The sequence below is a fragment of the Opisthorchis viverrini genome, assembly GCF_000715545.1.
Source record: "Opisthorchis viverrini unplaced genomic scaffold opera_v5_481, whole genome shotgun sequence".
Lineage (NCBI taxonomy): Eukaryota > Metazoa > Platyhelminthes > Trematoda > Opisthorchiida > Opisthorchiidae > Opisthorchis > Opisthorchis viverrini.
Window position 1 is genome coordinate 262,968 of NW_008752145.1, and position 21,042 is coordinate 284,009.

The following is a 21,042-nucleotide window of genomic DNA, read 5'->3' on the forward strand; positions in this document are numbered from 1 at the left end:
GTTCTCTCCACCGATGTCGTGTGGGCGTTGAGGTGCCCGATACGGAAATTTGAGTGACGCGTAGGTTCGACAATGCTGAATATCAAAAGGAAGAATTGGGCTCAGGTGTTCACGTTCGTAGCGTCAACAAGTTCACAGATCTGTCACTGACCGGCACAGTGCAGTACGCACACCACACAACGGCGAACGGAATGATGGCTCAGTATCTTGTTTTGCGGCCGTCCATTCCAATGACGGTCTCGTGATTCTCATTGGACGTGTGATCACGAGGAACACATTAGAGAACAAGTCAAGGCAGGTCAGCAAACGGGACCAGAACGCAAATGGGTAAGTAGGTCAGCAGCGCACATTCACACACAGACACACATGTCAATGCACAAGTGTCGGAAAGGACGGCCTCTGCGGCAAGGCGAGTGGCCGGCACGGATGAGCAAAACAACTGGAGATCAAAAGTACATAGACGGAGTAAGCAAATGAATTGGGGAATTGTCATAAGGTCAAGTTAAAATCCCTGTCGGTCGAGCGCTTTCTTTTACTCGTCGTCACGGGTGTCCACCTTGAAGTTCAGTTCTAATAGATCCTAGCTCAGTGCGTTTTAACTAAATTTCGCGCAGCGCGAAAATGCTCAGCTGCCTCGTGCCGACGCTGAGTCCTGTAGAGTCAAACTGACCATCTGATTTTGTTTGACAAAAGTCTAGATGTGATCAGCTGATTAGTTGTCTCCTTGTCGCGTTTTGGAAGGTGTACAATTCATGTAGCTCACGAATTGTGAAGCTTCCTTTGTGAACAAAAACTCGGGTCCCCGGATTTCATCTTGGCTGCACATGCAACCGTTGGCAGACTAGGGAGATTCCCCGGGATTTCCGTTGACAACAACATCCGAATTTGTTGACTTGGAAATGACGAGAACTGAATAACGAGTCACAGGAATAAACAATGAACTCTTTTCACTTCCCGCCTTGCTTGGAGTTCATTATAGAGTAGTTCGAGAATTTTCTGGATTAATTAACTACTTGACTCAGGTATTTAGCTGTTCAATTCGCTTATTATGTACCGCAATCTTGTCTCATTTATTGCCGTCCATGATCAATTTGGGCACAATTGTAGGACTATCCCGTATCCTCACTGTTAGTTTGATGAATGACACTGTAAACAGTTCAGGTTTCCAATCAAGAAGTGGTGTTTCTGCCTCAACTATGTAGACACGCATTGAACTGTTGAAGGCCGAACAGGTTCAGCATTGGTTCGATGGAGAAATGACAATTCCAAACGAATGTCTTTTGAAAAATAAAACCAAAACTCATGAAGTGGAGGTAGTTTAGTCATGTCACCACCGAGGTGTTTCCAATTCAAAATGAAGTGCACACCGCACATAACACGACTCACATTGTGGACGCAAAGTTTTGACTGTCCGTCATCATTAGACCCCAATGAGTGACAAATGAATCTCAGTGTAATTTCCCAAAGACTGGAAGATCAGACTTCTCTCCACGGACCTCAGTTGGCATTTTAAGTCATTTCCCGCAAAGCAACCCGCCTCCACATGTTTCATATCATTCCAAATATAGCCTAGATTAGCCATTGTGCGAGGCTTCTAACTGGAACATCTCTCAAACAAGAGAGACAGTTTAGCGAACATTTGGGTTTCAAATTATCCCCAAGTTACTTTGCCGATACGTGTTCATCGCCACATCCGTTTCGATTCACTTGAAAGTCTTTTCGACGGCCAAGGGAAATTAATTTGCCATTATCCATCAGAGTGCGTTATTTACACGCCGATTTTCGAAGCATATCCAGGTTTTCCTTCGTTGTTCGGTGCTCACTTAACTACACCACCGTCGAGAGTTAAACAACCTTTCGAAACACCGCGTTCCTTGCTAGACAGCGCTGAACGATTTAAACCAGATTTCTCCGAGAAACGTTTTTTCCTGATCTGTACTGTGTAGTACACAGATCTGTCAGGAAGGCTCGGAGATTGCCAGCATCGGCAGCTCCAACTGCGAGTACCAGAGGTTGATTACACTGGAACATGAGCATTCCGTCAAAGTGTAAGATCCAATTGTTCGAATTGGGGAAGGAAACAGCTCTTTTCACATGTAACTCAAAACAAAACAGGCTAAGCCCTGAAGTTCGATCGGAGGTCGTTACCGGAATGCTGGACGTGCAACCTCAGGTTGGTTTGAGGACAGATGTCAAGTGTATCTGAGTAACTGCATGCCGTACAACCGTACTGGTGTGGCATTCGTCTTACCCGTTTCATAGATACTGACACCGGTTGTCTGAAAATGAATCTTGGACCGAACAACGCACACCAGGAATGCAAATAAGAGCAATTCACTACTGAATAGACAAGTAGTCTTTCTTAGTTCGTGTTTTCGCGTACATGCTGATATGATTGCAAGGGTCGCGAAAAAGAATCCTTTTGATCGAAAAGCATAAACAACAGCCTGAAGTAGAAACACGAGGTCTTGAATTCAGAAGTTCATTGGAAGCCCACGCGCAATGGAAAAGTTGATGAAATGCTCATTTACCTGATTCAGCTTGGGAATGGCGAGGAATGGGCAGCCAATAGGTGTGGATATTTCAAGAGGAACTTAACAGCATTGGCTAGATTTCTTTTAATCTAATGAACCTTCAAAATCGCGCTGATGCGGAAACATGATCGGAAGTTGGAAGCAATCACTTGCTTGAAAACTTTGTTCTTTTGAAATGTACCTCAGTAGTGCTTTCAGACATTTGGCACTTCTTCACGAAATCAGCGTAGCAATGCAAAACAGGGTATGCTAAACAGATCAGATGTTAACTAATTTGACCGCAAAAGTAGTATGAATTGCATTGTGGGTTGATGCAGGTGTGCAAAGTTTCCGGATTTCTGACGAGACTCAAAAGCCAGAGAGCATCCTTCGCGGGTATAATCCGTAAGATCAAGAACATCCTTGAAGAACCGAGGTGAGTATAAACCATGGAGTAAAATCGATTCCATCGATTGCGAGATATACTCAGCCCACCAGTCATCCGGTTCACTACAAAGCAGTACTCATCGTGAATAGAGTTTTGGAAATTTCCCAGGTACCGCCAAACTGCCAGTTGACTGACATAATACCACCAGATTCTGACAGAAAAACGGCTGCAACGTGCTCGGAATTCAAAGGCTCACCTCAAAGGCAATCTTTAGGTAAGAAGCGCAAAATACACAACTCATGATGCTGGAAATTCTTCGATAGCCCACTATCCGCTTTGCCCTTTTTCCCGCCCATCTGGTAGGCGCAGTGCTTGAAACATCATCAATGAGAGATTCAGCTGGGTTCCAGGTGAGGATCTTGACAAACCAAATTGGTCCGCAAATGAGTGTACAATCAGCTATCAGCTTCCGGACCATAATTACGGTTTAGTTTTTAGTTTTCTAATTTAATTGTTTATTTCATGAATTCAGTTTGCGTTAATGCACGTCTGTGTATCCAGGAAAAGAAAATTCAGTTTGAGATTTCGGCGGGATTGACAATGAATGGTAGTTCCACGATGATGACAGAACCTCAACATTTTTGCTCCATTATGTTCGCACGAGTATGTAGTCAGATGCGTGTCATCTGTAGACATTTATTAGGACGCTGAGATTAACTGAGAGATTGGATTAACTGCAGTGTGCGTCCACGACGGGATCGCGACATTGCAGTGCGTTGTAATGTGTTGGAATCAGGTGCACAGAAAACCAGTCAAACAACACGGAAGCCGACCACTACGCAATACAGAGCGCGAACGGGCCAAACAGAAGAGACAATAATGGACAGTAATTTCAACCATAGGAAGGAAGGAACACAAACAACAACGCAACAAAGATCGAGATAAGATCGACCAATCAGTTTACAGCGATAAGACTGCTCTTTGTGAACTACAAAACCGGTGAGATGAAGGTGATTGGATTAACTGGAGTGCGCGTCCACGACGGAATCGCAACATTGCAGTGCTTCGTAATGTGTTGAAAGGAGGTACACCACAAACCAATCAAACGACAGAGAAGCCGACCACGATGCAATACAGACCACGAACGGGCCGACCGGAAGAGACAATAATGGATGACAATTTCAACCATTGGAAGCAAGAAACACAAACCATAACACAACACGGATAGCTAGGCACCAAAAATAAATTATTCGTTAGCGGACTCACCGATGAAGCCTGAATAATCATTCCATAGCGGACAAGGTTCGCCATCACAACACATCGTGATATGATACGCGATTCCATGCAAACCAGTGGTCACAAATCCCAGTGAAGCCTAAGTCTGTGTCCCCAAATCGGGACACAGTATCTATCAAGATTGTCAGATTCTTGAAAGCAACCTCAGAACGCCCGAAACCTACTGCTCCACGAAAAACTCAACAGGAAAGACGGCAAGCATTCAGGCCAATCAATCATTCAATCAATTCAGCAAAGCCTGATGAGTGTTCTGGCACGCCACAGAAGCACGACCAAATGTGATCAGCGTTCAGGCTTTTCACAGAGGCACGATCGATGTTGATAGGTGTTCACTAGTGCGTATCAGACAGCCTGGATCAATGTCAGAAACTCCCCTTTAATTAGCGGTGGGCGGTTGTAAGTTTTGCGCTCGCACTCGTTTGTTCGGAATATAGCAGCTGTTGTGTTACCTTCTGTGAGTCTTTTTTCTCCGGCATTAGGCACTGGAGCGGGTCAGCAGCAGATACCACAGGTCGGCGAATCAGCAGATATAACAGTATCTTCGATCAGACATCGAGCCTTCATGCAGCGAGATTTGCTCCCGAACAATCAACGGCTTACTGATAGCTGTGACCCTCCTAGGTTCCAGCCCCTGAAGTTTATCCATCACTCGGTTAAGTTGTTTACGCACGGAGTCAAACATTGACAGCGGTGACAAGTGTAAGGGGTATAACTTGTTCCGGTATACTGTAATCCGACAACCACTGTTAACGGATTGAGACCACTTTAGATTTTGCCCGAACAGTCCATTTGCGGTTGGTGTCTGTGGCCAAAAATACATAGATTTTATCTGATACATGCTTCCTGAGAGCATAACATGACACCGCTGCTTAAATTCACGACAAAAGACAGTACGGCATACTGTTTGTCTACCAAGACTCAGAACAAGATTAACGGTTTACGCATCGGGGCAAACTGTTCTCTTTCAACGAAGGAACGCATAAACGGACGTTCGGCATCCATGACGTCTGTGGCCAGGAAGGTGTATTGCTTGTATCTACAGATATACGTTGACAAATTAAATTGTTTTTGCAACAAACTCATCTGGAAACCAGCTGAATCTCTCGGCTATGATGTTTTAGGCAACTGAATGTGCTGCACGATATAGAATAAATTACGCCTCAGTTTGCTGTCGGAGAGTCTTCAGCAAATTTATGATTAGTGTATCACGTCTATACAGATATGCGTTGCTTTCGAAATACTCACCCAAATCGGTTAACCGTGCGAGTTCCATCGACATTTATCGAACCCGGGAAGCGTCAGAACCCAACAGGGATGGTGGACACCTAAAGCGGTAGAAGTATATGTCTTGAGTGATAAAGATCTTGTCGAATTCACCGGCTAAAAACTGTGGCACTTCACACAACGGCGTTTCGTACTTCAGCAGGGATCTGAGGTGCCCAACTCTTCTTCACCGGAATTCGGTCGAACAAAACCCGATCACCTTATGATGATGAAAGGTGACTACAAGATGTCTGCGGTGTCCCGTTAGATAAGAACGTAGTGTATGAGGTGTGCTGTTTGTAATTATGAAATGCGCTCAACTCAGTAAATTCTCAGAATCCTTCGACTTTTCGTTGGTTTTGCATTTGTAGTATACACACTCGTAACACAAAACACCGTCTGGAACCGTAGTACAGCGAATGTGAAAAATGTGATGCGTGCGAGAATAATTAGAACAAAATCCAACAAAACTCAGACAGCACACATACAGCAATATGCGATATTTTTACGTGAAAAAATTCATTCAGCAGATCAAAGTTTCGGGAAAACGAGTATCTGCCGGCTATGAAGGAGCCCATTGCACAAATATTGAGCTTCCTTGGCTTAGTGATGCTGCTAAACTTCAAAAATGATCTACATCCAAGCCAGTTGTTTTCCAGCTACCAAAGAAAAACTTAGCGACATCCAGAGCTTGCTTTTCTGTACACCATATCGGCTGCTTCTATGGGGTGAGTTATGTTAGAAATACAACTGCATGTCAATCCTAACGCGGTGGTGAACACTTCCTTCTATCTTCTGACAGTGGATCGATTAAAATCCTATCCTTCTTTGTCCGGTCCAACAACCAGCGAACATTATGATACTATTGATCACCTCTGCGGAAGATGCGTTCGGGGCCCATGTTTTTGGCTTGTTGTCATAATCCGGATGTACATGTGTGGTGCTCGGCACACAAATTAATGGTCAGAGCCTTTGGTTCATGTTGTAAAAACCTCGGATGGCAGACGCGCCCTTATATGTACCAGCAGTCTCATATATCAAGTGACAAGCATGCCCTATTTCCGACGAATTATTGTGATACCAACCTTGTACATCGCTTATAAATATCACTTGCATAATCGGCTGTACTAGTATTCATTTGTCAGTTGCTTGTATCTTAGCGGTATTTCCCTAAATACACAGATATGGAGATCGAGCTTCCTCTGTTTGATCAGAAACGACCCTATATATCAAAACAAGCTGATAGATTTACCTTCTCATGACATTTTAGTGTGCACTACTTTATTTTATTGACTCTGTCAGTCAGTAAAATTGATAATCACTGCGTAACGTAACAGCTTTCAGTTCTACCATTATCCCATCCTCTTTTACCAAGTGACGTTACTGTTGTAACACAAGAAGTTACTTGCTTGTAACTCATAAAACCCGTCAAGGTGTGAAATGAACTGTTTGGCTGAAACTATATTTCCGACCCACTAGTCAATTCAACTTACCTAAACAAAGAAAAGAATGAACGTTGCTTCCGTTGCCTGCTCCATCAGTCAGAGTAAGGAAACATCACAAAATTTATGCAGTCATCAAGTGCAGCGTAACACAAAAAGATTAAAAATGACGACCACTCATTTCGTACTATACAGGGTCGTTGAGGTGCTCACTATTCACCTCGGCACTTCCACGGGGTCCTGGTCTAATTTAACTGAGTAATAATCAAGAGTATCTGAATCAGGAATTTTCCTTAACCTGACAAACTAAACAACCAGAATAAGAGATTTTTTTGATCAAGAAGCAATGTGGGGTTGAAAATTGGTTTTGCTTACCTGGGAACGCCAAAATGCGAAAGTAGTTATCATATTCGTAGGTGTCTAACGCCTGCAACAATAAAAAAGAAGAGCAGAGTTAACACATAACAGTCGAAGCTCTTCCTGACGTCAAACTTGGAAGATATCTCATCTCGCCAAAGAAACAAACAATCACGTCAGTTGATCAATTTGTCGTTAAAACGTCAATGTATCAGGCAGTTTAAGTCACCCTGCTTCTAGGCTTTTCAGCTAAGCTTTTCACTTACAGGACGAAATCTGCACAAATATCTTGGAAGTGTACTCGACAGACAACAAAATTGAATGCAACTGTTCCACAACGCGGAACAGAGTTTGCGGTGTCAAGTATCCTTGCTACATTGAACAAACACCATAAGGCGAAATGCCAACTCAATGTATGAATGTTGCAGGAGCCAAGCGGAGAAGTATGAAGGGAAGCTCTATGATGAACAATGCGATGAGCCGAAATAAGGGTGAAACTCAAGTCCGAGACTTCCAACCTACATGATGTGAACAATTAGGCCATCCAAGGAGGACGACTGTTCAGATGCGAATGATGTGAACGAGGAGCCGGTCATTCCAGTGTAACGGTGATACTACTGACTGGAAGGTATGCGAGTAGTTTGTTTCACCGTAAATCCGCTTTGCGTCTCTTGAAAAGGGACGTCTATTGCGGAACATGGGGAGTCGCTTTGTAGCATTTGCTTGGATTTGAGCAACAGTCAATGAATATCCAGGAAAGTTCAGAAAGACGCGTTCAAGGAGAAGATGGATATTCAGTTTTTGTAAACAAGACGCAAATGAGAGATTGGCTTCCCCGTCCAATAATCTGTAACTTTTCAGTTGGCATTTTCTATTAAGTAACTCCTCTGCGAAGGCCTTCTTCCTTTCCCCAGTAGCACCGTAACTTTCAGTTGGCATTTTCTATTAAATAACTCCTCTGCGAAGGCCTTCTTCCTTTCCCCAGTAGCATCGTTCACTTGCAGACGCCCTTGCATGTTCAGAAGTGAAAAATCAGATGCGTCCAACGTGCGTTGGTGGAGTAGTGGTCGCACGCTCACCTCGCATGTCAGGTGTCCGGGGTTTACATCCCGGCACGGCCACTGGATATGCCCTTCTGATGAGCTTTAATAAGAGCGAAAGTCGAGTCCAGTGCTTCTCCCGCTTTGGTGTGGACTCATCAGAATAATTACCCCAGCAAAGTATGATAACGACACCGATGTGAATGTGAACATTACATATTCCACAGCCATAGCAACAAGAAAAAAATCACAGAATGAAAATTTATTGTGGCCATTTTATTACTTGATCGTTTGTAGTGCAAATATTTCCTTTGTAGTTTCCGAATCAGTGTTTAGTTTCAGTACATTGTGGGCACATTTAAAAAACCTTTTATTTCTGGTTATTGAACTTGCATCATCCGATTCTGAAAAGTTCACGCCTCAGCTTTTGTCGGAAATAGCGGCAAAACCATTCCAAGCTTTCTGAGCAAATAGGATAAGCTTCCTGAATCGCTGAACACGACCAAAGAATTTCGTACAGCTTTGTATAAACTTCGTCAGTAGCTGCTGGGTTAAGTGCTGGGATTATCTAACCACTGGTATTCGTTTGATTCAGTTTTTGGCCATTACCATGAGGGAGGCGACGCTGACCTCGATCTCACTTTGCTAGGGCGCCATTTCAGTCGCTGACCGCTCCCGGTGGTATTCGGAACCAGTTAGTTTTGGAGGGCCACTCACCACCTGTTACAGTCTTCCCTGAGCTGCCTAGTGAGCTTGCGGTATTCGTGATTTCCTGCCGACAATATAACATACTTTCATATTCAGTGGCAACGTAACACAAATCACAATTACGTAGAACTTGCTGGTTTTTGGGTTTAAAAGTAAACGTTTAGTATATTTTCATAAAGGAAACTACTTACTCGGTTGTGAGTAGTGAGGCGGCCTGTGTGCAGCACATTCAACTGGAGAACATCATAAACGAGAGATTCAATTGAGTCTCCCGTGAAAACCAAATTGATTTGCAGATGAGTGTATTTCTCGTAAACGTTTAGTACTTTGGAGATACATGACGATGAAAACATGCTCTCTGTTATTACTTGTAAGTAATGTACGGTAATTCAGGATTGCCTGCCAATGTGTCCTTCAATTCGGTTGATCCTAGATCACACGTGATTTAACCAACTCAGATAAAAAATTTAGGTGACAGAAACGGTCATGGGGGATACAGTGCAAGATGAATGAAAAACATCGTATTATTTATTCTTTCCGACGATGAACGGAAATCTGCTTCTCTCCAACTTACCACTATTGTCTTATGAGGTGTGCATTTATGGAATGAGAAACCGTGAGTTGACAAATTTTGCCACATGCGTACACATAATTCATCCAGTTGCCACCCTAATTTGAGCTCTTCAGTTTTGTCTTCCAGAAATCAGTGGAAAAATTGGACAGGGGTATGCAAACCTACGGTCCAACCGGTAAGTCAGCTGTCATTTTTTGGTTTAAATTAAACTATGAAAGTGGAGAAAGCATGCATCTAAAGACACAATCTCAAGTGGCTGACTAAAACCAATGGAATTTTCGAAGCAAGACAGGTTTTTTCGAAGGCCAGCTCAAGTTCGACAATCAGTTTAGTACTGAATATTGTCCCAACCAATAGTAAGTAAAAAGCAAAAATGATTTCCTCAAGCAGCAAGAAAGATCTTGATTGAGGCTACTGGTTCTTCTCCAATTTGGGTAGGAAGTGCGAGTGAGTCTTGGAGACCAGTCATCAGGTAGTCGGGTAAAAGTAAGCCCTGTCGGTTCAAGCTTCCACACAACACCCGAATTCGGGAGTAGCGGAACCTGTCAGTGGCAGATACTGTCTAAACTGGTTACAGCATAAAGCATAACTGAAACCTTAGATATACTTTAAGTTAGGTTTTTATGTAGGGGTTTTGCAAATCAATCATTGTGAGGTAGATAAAATCAATGTGCCCAAAATCGATAATGGTTTTTTCCAGCCTGGAACATTGATGGCATCTCATTACTGCAAAGGGATTCAACCACGAGGATGAGGCAACGGTCCAATGTGCTCAAATCACTGCATCAATCAGTGTGTCTACCGCCAAAATCTACAGCGAGATTCTGGTGACTACCAACCAGTCAGCTAAACATATTTGGGCAACAATGCATCAAACTGATTCCCGGGTCAGAGCAAACTCCACGGGTTTTCATTCTGATTACTACGAAATTGTACAAAATTTTCTTCCATTGTGTAAATCCTGCGGTAAAATTTATGTGGAGTAGCATATAAAACACAAAATACAAACAAAGAGTTGCATCCCGGTCTACGGTTTGCTCGGTGGTCACAAAAAACTTGAGTCGGTCTGTTGTTCGGGGATCGCCTAGCTTGTCAGTGTATCACGGCCGAAAAGTGAACAAAGCCTAACAGCAACTGCAGGTGTGATCGGTCTCTGTATTTACCCGACCATACATGATATTTTTGTTGGTCATGTATCTACGGATGTTTCGATCCACAGCTTGGCTCATTCCACGTCTGGTGATAAACGTGGAGGTCGGCTTTCCCAGATGTGCTGTTTATTTATTGATCTATGATAACAGCACTTATAAATAGGTTCTGAACTATCAAGGGTTCCGCTCTGCAGCATAAATTGTACGGCTTCGTCTAATGATCAGCATATCACCGTGACCGCATTCACGTTGTTTGGGCAAAAGATGTGGAACAAGCTCAAATCAATATCAATCACGCTCGCCGAAGCACATTACGTTGGTGTAGTGCCAGAGTTTCCCCCTACCTCATGCCACACTTTAAATCAAAGAAGGAAAGTGTCGTGAACAAGAGATTCGGCTGGGATTTAAGTGATTCTTCCGTGAAAACCAGATTGATATGGAAATTTTCGTTCAACCAGATTATTGCGCATCAAATATAGCTATTGAGATGGTTTTTGAGTAGGCAAGAATTCTGAGGAAAATGACTGTGGCCAATAGTACTGGTCATCATTTCGAATCTGTGGGGAATCGGAATGCAAGCTGAAACAACCTCTGTACCGTTATGGATGCCATAGGCTGCCCACTTGTGAATTATTTTTCACAGACGTGTTGTAGATTCAGTATCGCAATAATGCTACAATTTTGGAAACAACTTGAATAGGAATTGGCTGTGGAACACCATTAGTGGGTTTCAGTCCTTCCAAATACCCACATTTAAGTTACTTTGTTTAAAGTCATGCCCAGGAAGCAACCGGCGTTCATTTGAAAGTTGCAAGTTCGAAGGATGTTCCATTCGCGGTTAGGTCGTTTCTGATACCGCAAAATACGTTCACCTTGCTTGGTTCTAACTTATCTGGGGGATAAAAAAATCTTGGGCTTCTAATAAAAGAATCAAATAAATGGTCTGTTTTGAATGTTAACAAGAAGGTTGGCGAAAACTCTGGAAGGCTCGATTACTTTTCGGCTTTCTTCATAGTTTCAATAAGGTGTGCCTAGTCCTTGAATTTCTACTATGACCAGTCCACTACTCAAGTTTTCATGCCAAGTAATCCTAATCTTCTGGTTTCCAATAAACCTGTTGCTACTTTGAACACCAAAGCATTTATTCTTCATCAGTCAATGTCCCATTCAATAGAGAACAAAGAATATACACTAGAAGCGCGGTAGCAACGCACTCAAACTGGGGATGAATCCAATTTGATACCACCGGGACCATACGAATATCCTGTTCTGTTCGAATTTCGTGCGACTCATTATACTAAGCCGTTCACACGTATTGCAAAAATCAATATGTCACATAAAACGTGGCATAGACTATTATTTATGACTGTAAGTCTGACTTCCGATTTGGAGAGGATGAGTTTAGCTGGAAAAAAGTGGAATCGCGAGGCTCAAAATACCCTACAGTATGCCTCGTGGCATGAGGACGCCAAAACTCTGTCTCAATACAAGACAAATGGCAAATCGTGTTACCTAGAGAGCACCGTGTAAACAAAAATCATCTTTTCATTTTACTCGTGTCGTTCGGCCTGAACTGACCGTCCATTCATCTGAAAATAGGAAACAAGTAGATTTAAGTCTACCAAAAGACCTTGGGTAGGGTGTTCTATATTGAATGTTAACCAGAAAGAAAAGCGAAAACGATTAAAGGAATTCGGAATCGTGTCTCACAATGTCCCCCAGTCACTTTTCACTTGGCTTTTGGAGGTAAATTATCTAACCGTCCACAGAAACGGATTAATCAGGCACGAAGTATGTCAATGTATTCAAATTAAAAATGCTCACTTTGTCGTCAAGTCTTATGTTCGATGTTAACCGGTGTTCCTGTAGTATCCATGTGAATAAGCTTATGGTACCAGCTCGGCAATTGATCTCAGATTCATCTTTAACCGTCAACTTCGTTTGGTTGTCACCGCGAATGCTTGGAATTCGAGTGACTGCGTGGTTGATATCACCTATGCCAAACTCGCTGCATATTTTCAACTCACTCTTAGTATGACAAAGATCTGTTTGGCAACCGCTTTTTGCAATCTGTTAGCAGTCATTTGTCCGAGGTCGAAATTTACAGACCACTTCCTCCGACGATTCTTCAGATGTTTCTTCCTTGAATGGTGAGGAATGTTGTGTCGTCCGGAGGTAACCCGTCAACAAAGATCTGCAACCGCTTTTTGCAATCTGTTAGCAGTCATTTGTCCGAGGTCGAAATTTACAGACCACTTCCTCCGACGATTCTTCAGTTCAGATTTCCTTGAATGGTGAGGAATGTTGTGTCGTCCGGAGGTAACCCGTCAACTTGCGTAAGGAAGAAGCCAAAGTCGAGCACAGGAACAGGTCGTTTTTTTGTCGCTAAATAATGCGGTTATATACATCGGAAAATGGCAGGAATTGGCTGGGACTTGCTCTTCAACCGAATAACCAATAGGAAACAACAGTTATCCATGATCGGGTAGACAACTAACGAAATGCAACGACCAATGGAGTCACATGTGAGAGTGGAACGATGATAAATCAATAGGGGCTCAGCACGATGCAATCTGGTGGCTGAACATGTGATGACGACAAATATAAGCAAAATGTGAGAATTGATCAGAATCGATCAGTCCGTAGTTAAGACGAAATTTTTGGCAATTAACAGTTCGTTCTGGTAACATCTCCCCCTTTAAAAATTTGGTTACCTGGGCTATGCATAACTTTGTCTTCTTGGGTCAACCTGGAATGGTTGCACGAACCTTCGTTTTCGTTTCGGTCTCGATCCCCTTTCGTGCGGATTTGCATCGTCCCGCTTTTGATTCATTGTATTTGCTGCTCTGGTTTCACCTATATCCAACAACTGGTTAAGGCTCAGTTCCCCTGTATTCGGCGCTGAGTTCATTGTTGAATGGCGCATCTTCAACTGATTCGCATGGCGGATCCACCTTTTCTTTCCGACTTGGACGTCGTATAAGACGTTTCCACGGCGCCGCAGGATGCATCCAGGCTGCCAGGTTGTCCGATTGTTTCCAAAATCCAATGCAAGTACTGAGTCACCAACACGGAACTTCCTTTTGCGTGCACCATGATGTTGATTGAATTGATGTTCCATCTTATGATTCCTGACTTCTAATTTTGGTCGTTTAGGTCTGAATACTGGTTTGGCATCTGGTAACAGCGTCAATTTTGCTTGCATTTTTGTGCAATGGCCGAGTTTGGAATCGAAAATGTCTGCGTATCTTGAACAAAGTTGCTCCGTTGAAGTTACTCGAACATAGGTCGGCACAGCAGTCCGGCGTACATCAGCCTCGGATTGGGTACACACCTTGTTCAATGGCATGTCCAATAACCCCAAATTTTCAATCCAATCCATACCCATGAGGTTAATTTCGGCATTGGACGATACGAACAAGGTTCCTGAGAAACGTATACCCCGGAATTCCACTTCACATTCCATTTCACCGTCAAGATCCATTTGGTCACCGGATGCGTTCTGCGCCACCAATTCGGTTGGTTTGAGTATCGGACGTCCCAGCTTGTTCCAAGTATTTCGAGATACCAGTGTGATATCAGATGCCGTGTCAAGTTGTAGTTTCAATGAAACGTCATTGACGGTAACCGCTACGTATTTTCTGTACAAATTGAAATCAGTTCGAAAGGCTGCCAGAATAGCCTTTGTTTTGGACCAAGATCTTCGAAATCGGTTGGGCTTATGCTGTTTGTACGAGGGGGTTGGACGCACTCGTATGGGTTTGCGATTGGGTCGACAGTGTGATTCTTTGTGACCGATTTTCTTGCAGTTCTGGCACTGATGACTCTTGAATGGACAGAAACGGGAAAAATGCCATTCACCACACTGCCAACAAGCGCTTGGAGGTTTCTGATTTCGAGCAACATCGTGAGAATTAGTGTGCTTGACCATCGTTCTGCAAACCTGCGGCTCTTCCTGATGACCGGGTCTCTCGATCATTCTAGTATCGTGTTTCAAGTTTATCAGCCTTTGGCACTCGGCTGTGATGGCTTGCAACGTCAGGTCTGGCTCCTGTTCCAGTTTGTGGAGTATATGTGTTCGGATGTCTGCGTCTGAATGCGATTGTAGGCTGCAGACGAACACGAGACTTTTCAGTTGGTCTGGTGTCATGGTAGCCAACTTGAAACGCTCACACTCCTTGTTTACTATCCCGGCATGTGTGACGAAATCATGGGAGTCACACTTTGTGAGCTTCAGGCAATTATATCGGATGCTGAATAGAGATGCCTGTTCTCCGAAAATTTGGGTCAGGGTCCGGACAGTTTCATCGAACGAAAATTCACGTGGGTTTTTCGGCAGCACAAAATTCGAGTATCGTTCGTGTTCCACTGCACCGAGTTTTCTCAGCAGGAGACGAACTTTCCAAGAATCATCTTGATTTGCCAACTCTACTCGGAAGATGTCTTCATACTTCTGGAACCACGATTCAAATGTCACTCCTGATAAACCATCGAAAGCGAATTCGGATATGGAAGCAGCAATGGCATCAACTGATGGCTGATTCTTGTCCACAGCGGTTTCGGACTTGAGGTTCAATTTTTTTGAAAGCATTTCAATCAGCTGTTTCTGGGATTCTTCAAATTGTTTCTGTTGGATTTGGAGGAGTTGCTGCATTTGTTCGAATGAAATTGCCATTTTGTCCACACAATCCGTCGCCAAGGTTGTTGTGTCGTCCGGAGGTAACCCGTCAACTCGCGTAAGGAAGAAGCCAAAGTCGAGCACAGGAACAGGTCTTTTTTTGTCGCTAAATAATGCGGTTATATACATCGGAAAATGGCAGGAATTGGCTGGGACTTGCTCTTCACCGAATAACCAATAGGAAACAACAGTTATGCATGATCGGGTAGACAACTAACGAAATGCAACGACCAGTAGGAGTCACACGTGAGTGGAACGATGATAAATCAATAGGGGCTCAGCACGATGCAATCTGGTGGCTGAACATGTGATGACGACAAATATAAGCAAAATGTGAGAATTGATCAGAATCGATCAGTCCGTAGTTAAGACGAAATTTTTTTGGCAATTAACAGTTCCGTTCTGGTAACAAGGAAAATTTTAAAATCTCTCAGAAACTTGTTATTAGCTGGTTAGAAAACTAGACCTTGTGTTTACTAGACATCTTTGTGTTCATGTTGGCCGTCAGGATTTTCAAGATTCCGATATCAGAACTCCTAATTTGAGCTCCTAAAGAGGAAAAACTAGTAAGAGGATGTGTGTCCGCTTGGAGTTCTATGCTCAAAATTACATTTGACCTCCCAGCAAACATCTCCGTTAAGTGCACGCTGCTGAGAGTTTGAATAAATTTGAGTATTCGCCATCAGTGCGACTTGTTGCACGCATTCGAAACTTCCCTTTTCTGGAATATAACCAATCGTTTTCTGAACTTAGAAATGTGTGCACACGTTACTCATTTTATTCAAATTACTCAAAGGTCGTTTTCAGTTTATTAACAGCAGAATATTTTGGGCCCACGGCACAACAAGTCACCAAGCGTATTGTTCCCAGAGCACAATTGAACTGAGTAGGTCGCCCGATTTCTCGACCGTTCTTGTCAAGCGGCCTGTCTAAGAGAGTCGTTCGACTTTAACCATATAGTACTATAAGGACTTCAAGTTCCCACCCAAACGACCGCTTGATTACAATCGTAATACGATTGAGGAACTCGTCGCCGTGCTGCCAAAAGACGGATTCAACAAATTCCAAGCCTGGTATCTTATTTATGGTGACGAGAAGTTGTTGATTCATCTGAGAAATCACCATCAGATACTTTTTACACGATTTTCATTATGGGATTACCACTTGGTTGTGTCGTGCTAATCGGAGCAAATGTGACCCAATGCGGCACCGTCATCTTCATCTAAGTGATAAAACAAACCATCGAGTCGAATTTATACCTTCGGAGACATTCGATTTCTGCGAGTTTGGCGGGGAAAATGTAGGAAAGAGGGAAGCAGCGCGTTCAGCGCCCGGCGTTCAACTTTAATTCCCAAATGCGGTAATCAACGAAGCTCAGTGCTCAGAGAGTGTGCCCACAAGACCATATTTAATCGACTAGTTGAAGATTGTCATTGATACTGACTTGTGTGCAAACTCCGTCAACTGGTGTTTCCTTCTTATTCAGGACAATGCGAGGGTCCTTCAATTAAATCCAGTTATATAACACCAGGATTCTTGTTTTCCAATCACTTGTATCTTGAGATTACCCTCTATAGAAGCGCACCTTTCGCCCAACGAATGTCGCATCACTGTGATGAAACATGTGCGCGTAGCAGCCAGTCGAAAGTGGACACGCTCGGTGTTGAGTTCCAAATTAATCTGTGAAGATCGGGAGTTCGCTACAGTTAAAGCCTGATGGTATAGCACGTCGAACGGGGACCTGGATAACATACAATGCAGGCGACTCCAGCGAAAAATTGAGTCTTCGGACGAAATTATCGCTGTGATGAATGAACCTATATGGACGATAACCACAATGCACAGGTGACCTTCGTTACCAAGATGATAAACAATTGTATACCTTCAATAACACTGTTAGATACTTCAACGTATTTACAGATTTTGGTATCGTTCGAAGAAACAGAACGCTTTAGTTTTGAACTGGCGTGAGGGAGACGGGGAGCCGTTTGGTGTCAAGCTGATATATTACTTGGTTATCTAAGCCTTGATATGGTCGGTCGAGATGTAGAGGTAAGGTTCGAACCATGGACCTTCCATTCAGTATGTTTGCGCCCTCGAGCCATCTCGAAATTCTCAATATATGGAATCAAATCGATGACCTTATCATCATTCACTCAAAGCACATTGAAATTAGGTAGTCTCTTCACGCAATTAGATTATGTTATATGTTGATTATATCTTTCACATCACATAATTTCGAAGATTGTTCTTGGCTCCTCAATTTGCTGGCCTCTGCAAATCCTTTAACTTGCCGGTGGTTTTAGCATCATTCCCCAAAAGAGTGAAATCTTCCCCGCTCCAATGACAGGAGGGATTGTGAATCCCTTGCCAATGTATTGGCCAACTCGTCTCGGGATTTTGATGCAAGTAACACGGAGGTCGTCTTTTATTATTCTTGATTTTTGCCAGACATCTCAAAAGTGTTTCGTGTGAACAAATTTCTGAGAGATGAAGTTAGCAGGGTGACTTGTAAATTGAGACCTGATCCTCTAAACAAATTTACTTTGCTTTTGATGGTGACAACCAGGATTTAGTAAGCACACAGGGTAGACTGATAGTTCTACTAATGGCCTGTAGGACTATCCACACAGGGTGACTGATAGTTCCAACTAATGGTTGTAGGACTATCTCAGTTTGATGGTAGTCGGTGGAGTATGGGGGAATTGAGACACAATGCAATTTGTGATAAAAATTATTCCCCACCGTCTGAGATTCCAGCATAGTTACCTATATATATACATCTACAAATATATATGTATATATAATATTGCTTGTGTTTACCACACTGGAGCAACTGTTACGCCTAAACCATTTCCCGGGGAGGAATGTTTACTTTGCTCAATCGTGAAGAATAAAGACCAGTCCTCTTTTCTCACTCACGGTGATTGTTTGGTACACGTTCTTCAGGATCCTTTATGAAAAAAAACGCTTTGTCAAGCGACTTTGACTGCCTTGAATTGATATTGCCAAGATTGAACCAGATGTATGTCCACCTGGCATTTATCCAGTTGGACAAGAGCTGAAGATCGCAAGAAATCGGAACAACTAAAGGATCGTCAAACGCAGAATAAGAACGAATGGTCTAGTTGAGGCGGATTGTGTTCATTCTTGGAACACTAAGTCGAACGACGTGTTGGGCTTAGAAACATGTATGAAGTGTACATCAAGAACAGAGGTAAGTGACGGCGTTCCTATACCGTGTGGCCGTTTGTTCGGTCCTTTGGATCGAGCGTTTCAATTGAAGTCTCCAAGTGACTGGTTATCTAGCTTTGGACAGCATTCCAGGCCGCAATTAGGAATTACGCGAACGGAAATAATTTCATGTCACATTGGCCGTCGTGTGATGACGTCACTCAGGTTGCTCTACCAAATGGGTACTCGACTTGGATTATATTAGGTGCGTATGAACAACCGACTCCTTTCACCATGTTCCGTACTAAGTTTCGGAATGTGTCATCTGAAGCCCTTAGGTGAGAACAGTAAGTAAAATTTTGGCGTTGTGGGGTGTTGACTAGGACTTCGCTATATGTAAGGCGATAGAACAACTGTTTATGTGACCAACATTTTTGGGAGTCTTGGATAGCCAAGATGAATTCCACCTCACTGGATTGTCTCTTCCCCCTACCAGATTTTTAAAGCAATGAGTGCCACAACAGTTTTGAACTTAACGCGCCCAAGTTGTACTCTTACACTTGAGTGATGGTGTAACGGTGATACTACTGATGGGGAGGCACGCGAGTAGCATGTGTTGTTTGTAGAATTTCGCTCTGCGTCTATTGAAAAAGGGAGATCTGTTGCGGAATTCGTGGAGCCAGTTTGTAACATTTGCTTGGATTTAGCCGACGAGTGGGTGGAGTCAATGAATCTCCAGGAAAGTTGAAGAAGACACGTTCGGGAAAAGATCGATGTCCAGTTTTTGTAACTAAGATGCAGCTTAGAGTTTTGCTTCCCTGTTCAATGGTCTGTAACCGGTCAGTTGGCCTTCTTCCTTTCAATGGTATATCCGAACCAAAAGTGCTCCAAAAACCCATGCGATTAGTGAAATTTCTAGGCCTGTCCCAGTGTCCCAGATCCTGTTTCCCAACATGCGACATACCTCTGAGGCAAGTCGGCCATTCCCAAGGGCTTATGCTTCGAGAAACGACAGATGTCACCTTGTGGTAATGAGTTTTGTTTTGAATGGCAGCCCTGGAACGAAAATTTGTCATTGGTACTCGTTGTCTTGGAACCGCAGCCTGTTTGCGCTGAAGACAGTGAGCCCGCAGAGATATTTAGAAAAATCGAGTCTATTTTTTTTACGTAGAAAGCTTTACCAGCGACAAAACTGCGGTAGTTCAGTCATTTACCGCACGTTCCACACTGTCTTCAGAGCTCAGAGGAATGCAGATATAAAGATATTTGCCCCGTGGAACTCGATGAAGAATGTGGAAACCATTGCCAAAGCTGTGGCTAGTGTTAATGGGGCATGTTCTCTAGGCTAATACAAGATACCCACGAATCTGTGCAGTTTCTGCAACTGATCATTCTACGTCACAAAAAGTCCCACCTTCCGGTCAGGCAGAATAAATAACACATCAAGCTGTATTTAGGAAAAAACAGGGTATTTTGTGAGAGGCGAGTTATTCAGCGTCGCTCAAGTATGATGGAGCCTGCTGCATTGTCCATCAAATGGTATTGCGTACTCAGTTAATAGACGAAAAAATTAATCATCGATTATCCAATGACCCTGCAATACTCACGGCGTTTGACGATGCGCATTGAAGTGATAAGCTATGGCGAAATAAAGTCGGCATATCGTACAGGGTTGACCGCAACATCATCCATGCGGTTAGCAGATGATCCAGAGAAGTATGTTTAAGCTGACTGCAAGGTGACTTGTCAGCAATGGTCTTATTGAGATACCTGTGTGTGGGAGAACGCAAGAACCATTTAGACGATGTCTGAATGATACGGCAGAAGACGGAGAGCATACGGTATAGTTTACCACTTACTCCTGATCGTAGAGTTCTGGGTGGAGAAACATACACCTGAAGGAATCGATGGACTGAGTTGTGCATGTGATTGCGGTTGCTGGGAGGTCGGTTATTAAGCCTACTCAGATTTCTGGTTTACAAATTCGAGTTGTAGATCATCAGTGTTCAAAATGATGTTTCCTGGCAAATAGCTGAACAAAATGCGACCAGGTTTATCGATTTATGTGCCCTTATCTTTTGTAGGAGCCTCGATCACGGTGGCGATGGAAGTGACCCGAAACAACCCTCAAGTCAGAATCGGAGTTGAAGGTGGTTATCTGGGAAATCTGGTCAACTTTTCATTTCTGTACCCCCAACGAGGGACCGTAGGTTCTTTCTTTTTCTGGCGGTGTTCCACCTTCCCGTTCCTCTGAATATGCCGTTTCAACCAAGACCTGTTGATCTTTTGACTGTACGACATTCGCCATCCTTAGTGAGACTCATTGTTTCACTGACAACAATTTGCTTCTGTGATTTTTTTGGGGAAATATTATCTGAGGAGCTTCACCTTACTTTTAAGAAATTTGCCGAGTAGCTATGATCCCATATTCCGAGGGCTGTTAAAAGGACATTATAAT

At 43.3% G+C, this 21,042-nt stretch overlaps 1 protein-coding gene across 1 annotated transcript in view; it reads left to right on the top strand.

Annotated features, from left to right (window-relative positions):
• T265_15411 (hypothetical protein) overlaps positions 1–20,790 on the top strand; it is a gene marked incomplete at both ends in the record, with an annotated part of 53,928 nt that extends 33,138 nt beyond the window's left edge. Inside the window, 3 exons of the mRNA XM_009177989.1 lie at positions 3,434–3,564; positions 9,708–9,756; positions 20,669–20,790. Of these exons, the coding sequence (XP_009176253.1) occupies positions 3,434–3,564; positions 9,708–9,756; positions 20,669–20,790 (302 nt within the window). The remainder of the gene's footprint in view (positions 1–3,433; positions 3,565–9,707; positions 9,757–20,668) is intronic.
• Positions 20,791–21,042: the final 252 nt, after the last annotated feature.